We start from the raw sequence: 5,152 nt of genomic DNA, 5'->3' as shown, positions 1-5,152 counted from the left end.
CTCCCTTTTTATATATATTTTTGGGACTGAGAATACATGCGCTGCTTTTATAAATGCTTTACGGAATAGACACAAGTGATCGAAACTACATTCTATGGTTGAATTATCGAAATCGAATATGCCCCTTTTTATTAAGTCTGGTAATCTAAGAATTAGGGAACAGACACCCTAATTGACGCGAACTCTAAAGATAGATCTATCGGGCCCAACAAGCCCCATCCAAAGTACTGGATGCTTTAGTACTTCGAAATTTATATCATGTCCGAAGGAGGATCTCGGAATGATGGGGATATTCTTATATACAAATTGTGAATGTCGGTTACCAGGTGTTCAATCCATATGAATGATATTTTTGTCTCTATGCATGGGACGTATGTTTATGAGAAATGGAAATATGAAATCTCGTGGTCTATTAAAATTATGAAATGATTATTTATGTTAAACTAATGAACTCACCAACCTTTTAGTTGACACTTTAAAGCATGTTTATTCTCAGGTACGAAAGAAATCTTCCGCTGTGTATTTGCTCATTTTAGAAACATTACTTGGAGTCATTCATGGCATATTTCAAAAGACGTTGCATTCGAGTCGTTGAGTTCATCAAGATTATTATTAAGTCAATTATAGTTGGATATATTCTGAAATGGTATGCATGCCATCATTTTTCGTTGTAAAGAAAGTTTGTCTTTTAAAAACGAATGCAATGTTTGTAAAATGTATCATATAGAGGTCAAGTACCTCGCGATGTAACCAAATGTAATGTATTCATCCGGATGGATTAGGACGGGTCGCTTCAGTTACCGAGTTCTTCAATTTATTTATTTTTAAAAAGCGATAAATTACAACTGTAAATGGGGATGTAATTAATAATTGAGAAGGTGAGGTCGACTGGTAACATTAACAAAGGAATGTATCGAGTTTATAGCAGTTGATCACGTTGAATTAGTCAGAAAAGATAAAAAAAAATTAATAATAAAAGAAATAGTTTAGATATTGAAAGCTAGCTGTATTTGGTTCTTTGTGTTGAATTAAACTCGCATGGTAATCACTTTAAGGGACAGAAACAAAGATTTACATAGTGTGATGGATGTGTGTAACAAAATCGTACGATCTCCATGTTTATATAGTTTATATAATTAATATAAATAATTAATAATTATATTAATAATAATAATTATATTATTATTAATAATACTAAATAATAATAATAATAATAATAATAATAATAATAATAATAATAATAAAAGAATATACAAATTATAATATTATTAATGATATAAATAATAAATTGTATTACTATAATAATAATGATAATTATTTATAATGATAATAATAATAATTCTTTATAATAAAGGTATTGATATTATCAAATATTAATTCTAAAATTAATTATAATAACTACAATTATAATTTTACTACTGGTTATAATAATATTAACAACGATAACAATAATGTTAATAATAATAATAATATAACAAATTAAATGTATCAAATTTTATATTTATGCATTACATAATAATATAAATAATACTGATTTTAGTATTAATGATAATAATATAACAACTATACTTAAACTTGTAATTACATTTATTAATTATATAATATTTATTAATTATATCATTTATTATATGAATACATCTATTGAATATTGAATATTTATATATTTTATAAATGTTACCATATAATAATTACTATTAAAACTTTTATATAGATTCATATAATATCATATATATATTTATATATATTCATTGTAATAGTATCTTTATTATTCTAATTATTATTTTACATTTTTAATTTCAATTGATTAAGCGTACTTTATTAATTTAATATTATCTGTACACTTATATTTATTTTTAATTATATATTTATTTACACACAATTGTTCGTGAATCGTCGGGAATGGTCAAAGGTTAACTGAAATCATATAACCAGTTTCAAAATTTGTAACTCAGTATTACAGACTTTGCTTATCTTGTCGAAATCATATAAAGGTTAAGTTTAAATTTGGTCAGAAATTTCCGGGTCGTCACATAGATTAGGAGTCTAAGGTTTGTTTACTTAGTGCACAAGTTTTTTTTTTCTTAAAACACCTTGGCCGATTTTTATATTTATATTATATATATATATATATATATATATATATATATATATATATATATATATATATATATATATATATATATATATATATATATATATATATATATTATTCAGCTTTTTATTATTAATTATATAATTTATATATTTTTGTATTAATTGTTACTTTTATTTTAAATAAGTTTTATTTAATCTTTTTATTTATTAGTCCATGTCTTTTATTAAATTTTACTTTACTTCTCATTATTTTTTAAATGTTATATATTTGTCACCAATTTAAATTATTACACATAAACTATATATATAATATATCACAGAATGCGTAAACTTATATTAACATGGAGGATTGATCAAAAATTACTATTTAATCAACGTGTTGTTAACTATAGTTTACGAGCACAAAAGTTCTAAAAGTAAATAGTAGAAATAGAAATGGAAAAATGAGGGTCGTCATATTAAAAACACATTATTGTTTTGTATACTACCTGATATATTTGACTCCACTTACTTGTAAACAGGTTTCTCATTAACAAGGTTAAGAAGCTTCATAATCTGATCACTAGTCAATTGCACATTAGTACCACAAGAATCATGTTTATCAGTAACACAATTATTACTATTAAACCTAGGAGCACCTTGATTAAAAGGTTTCTTAATGTAACCTGGTGGATATCCTATTAATTCAAAACATCTCTCTATAGTGTGACCAAGCATGTTGCAGTTAGTACACTTCAAAGGTGGATTTTTATATTTTTTCTTGTTATTAGTAGGATTATTACTATTAACAACATTAGCAGTTTTAGAATTAAAAGCAGATGATTGTGTTTTATTAATAATTGAACTAGATGAAGTATGCAATCTGTGAGACTCATCCCTAGAAATAATAGAAAATGCAGTTTTAACAGAAGGAACTGGATCAGAAGTAAGAATTTGACACCTATAAGGCACATAAACACCATCACAACCCATTAAAAACTGCACAAGCTTTAAAAACTGATTATGTTCTTGAAATGATTTATTAGTAGACACAATATCATCAATTTTAATCATATCATCAAATTGTCTCCACATAGAATTCAACTTATGATAGTAATCAGACAATGGTTGACCAGATTGACTACATTAATTAATTTTTTGATATAGATTAAATGTAACAGAAGCATATATTTTATCATAGGTTTCTTTTAACTCATTCCAAATAGATTCAGCAGTTTTAGAAAAAATCTGACCATTGTACATATCTTCAGATAGTGACATTAAAATGCAAGTAAGAATCACATAATTACATCTATCCCATTGACCTAATAACACTTCATCATCTTCATACTCATATCTAACACATGTACCATCAATGAAACCTAGTTTGTTTTTAGTGTGTAAAGCAAGTTTCATAGCACATGACCACACATTATAATTTTCAGTTCCTTTTAGTTTTTGTGTGATTAAAGAGGCACCAGATGTGTCATTAGGATGCAGGTATAAAGTATCATTAAATTCAAGTTTACTAATCTTAGTAATACCAACAGAACTAATAGAACTATCATCAGACATGGTTACAGTAACAAGAAAATATCAAATATCAATAAAAGAAACAGTAAACACACAATATCATGCAACCCTAAACAAACAGTAAACAAATAATCATGCAATGATTTAAATAGCACGTAAAACCCAATAAATCCACGGTTCAGACACCTGTAAGAAAAGAAAACAAACCACAATGGACTGACTACTAGCCAGGCAACCTGTAGAGATGATTAATAGTAATATTGGTCAAGATCAATCTACGCTTGATCAGGTATTCATAGATCTCAAAGGATCTAGATCAAGAGTTGAGCGTAGAGATCTGGTCAGGGTAAAAAATAATAAAAGAAAACACGAATAAACACGAGTCTCCCCTTTGAAGGTTAATTTGCAGCGGAAGAAAAAGAAGAACAAACCCTAATTAACCAAATTAGGGTTTCTCACTAAGAAACTTCAGATTAATCAGCAAAATTGACCCAAAAATAGAATTCACAAGTCGTTGTCGAACCCAAACACAATAGCGGTAGTTAAACTTTCAACCGATCTTGAAAGAAACAATCGAAGAACAGAAACCCTAATTTTCAGATCTGAAAATTAGAAATCAACCAAATACCAGATCGAACGATATCAAACCTTGCTGCTCTGATACCATGAACAAACACAGAAATACATCTTTCAATCACAGGAAGCAAAACTTCCAATAATGGGAAGTAAAAAATGACTAAACAAGATTCACAATCAAATGATTATGAACCAGTACAAACCAAATCACACAGTAATCCTCACAAGCAAGTTTAACAGTTTTGAACTTGATCAACACTCAAAGTAATTACTGATTTGAAGAATCAAGATCAAAAACCCTAGAATGAAAACTATAGAGAATGAAACAGAAGCAAAACAATTCAAAAAAAAAAAATTTATATAAAATAAATTAGGATATATATAAAATAAATTAATCGCAGAGAGGCCCTTGGAGACTTGTTTAGCTTCAATCACCAATCTTTTCCTTTTTTCAGTTCAGCCACAAAACTTTAAGTATGAAATTGACACTACACATTCTTAACCCATAAATAAATACAAAAATAAAGAAAAAAATGTTTAGATTAAAAATGTATAATTCAATAACAACAATCACGTATGGCAAAAACTCATTTACGCTGGAAAAAACAGCGCAAAGCTCGGGCGAAATAACAACAGGCGCAACCGGTGAAGTCATTAGCTAATTACGAATCTTCAATATCAACAGTTGATGATGTATTTAAATCAATTGAAAAGAAATCTGAAAAACGTAGGAAGCTAATTGAAGCTGAACGATATGATTAGCGAATCAATCATTTATGATCATGTTCTTGTTAGATCATCTAAAAAAAGAAGAATAATTACTCTGATTATGATGATAGTGACGACGATGAGGTCATTGTTAATGGTTCGGTTAGAAACGACGTCGTTGAAGAGAAGAAAACGAAGTCTAAGAAAATGAAAAAACCTAAAGTTTAGGTCCGAAAGCTGCAAAGGTTGTAGATGTAAGTTA

The 5,152-nt window shown here is 27.3% G+C and overlaps 1 protein-coding gene across 1 annotated transcript; it reads right to left on the bottom strand.

Annotated features, from left to right (window-relative positions):
* Positions 1-2,601: 2,601 nt before the first annotated feature.
* Positions 2,602-3,648, bottom strand: LOC139889519 (uncharacterized). The gene is made up of 2 exons (XM_071872465.1): positions 3,335-3,648; positions 2,602-3,214 (listed from the first exon to the last, which is right to left on the bottom strand). Exons 1-2 carry the CDS (start codon positions 3,646-3,648, stop codon positions 2,602-2,604), a joined length of 927 nt encoding a protein of 308 aa, XP_071728566.1.
* Between the last annotated feature and the right edge of the window lie 1,504 nt (positions 3,649-5,152).

This window comes from Rutidosis leptorrhynchoides, chromosome 2, assembly GCF_046630445.1.
Source record: "Rutidosis leptorrhynchoides isolate AG116_Rl617_1_P2 chromosome 2, CSIRO_AGI_Rlap_v1, whole genome shotgun sequence".
Taxonomy (NCBI): domain Eukaryota; kingdom Viridiplantae; phylum Streptophyta; class Magnoliopsida; order Asterales; family Asteraceae; genus Rutidosis; species Rutidosis leptorrhynchoides.
The sequence above is the reverse complement of the archived record's forward strand: the minus strand, read 5'-3'. Positions and strand labels throughout refer to the sequence as shown.

Excerpts from the sequence above, each read along its gene's own strand:
- LOC139889519 (XM_071872465.1), bottom strand. The coding sequence starts at position 3,648 with ATGTCTGATGATAGTTCTATTAGTTCTGTTGGTATTACTAAGATTAGT. Across the intron at positions 3,215-3,334 it reads ATGTCACTATCTGAAGATAT|TCAATCTGGTCAACCATTGT; the intron begins GTACAATGGTCA and ends TAATTAATGTAG.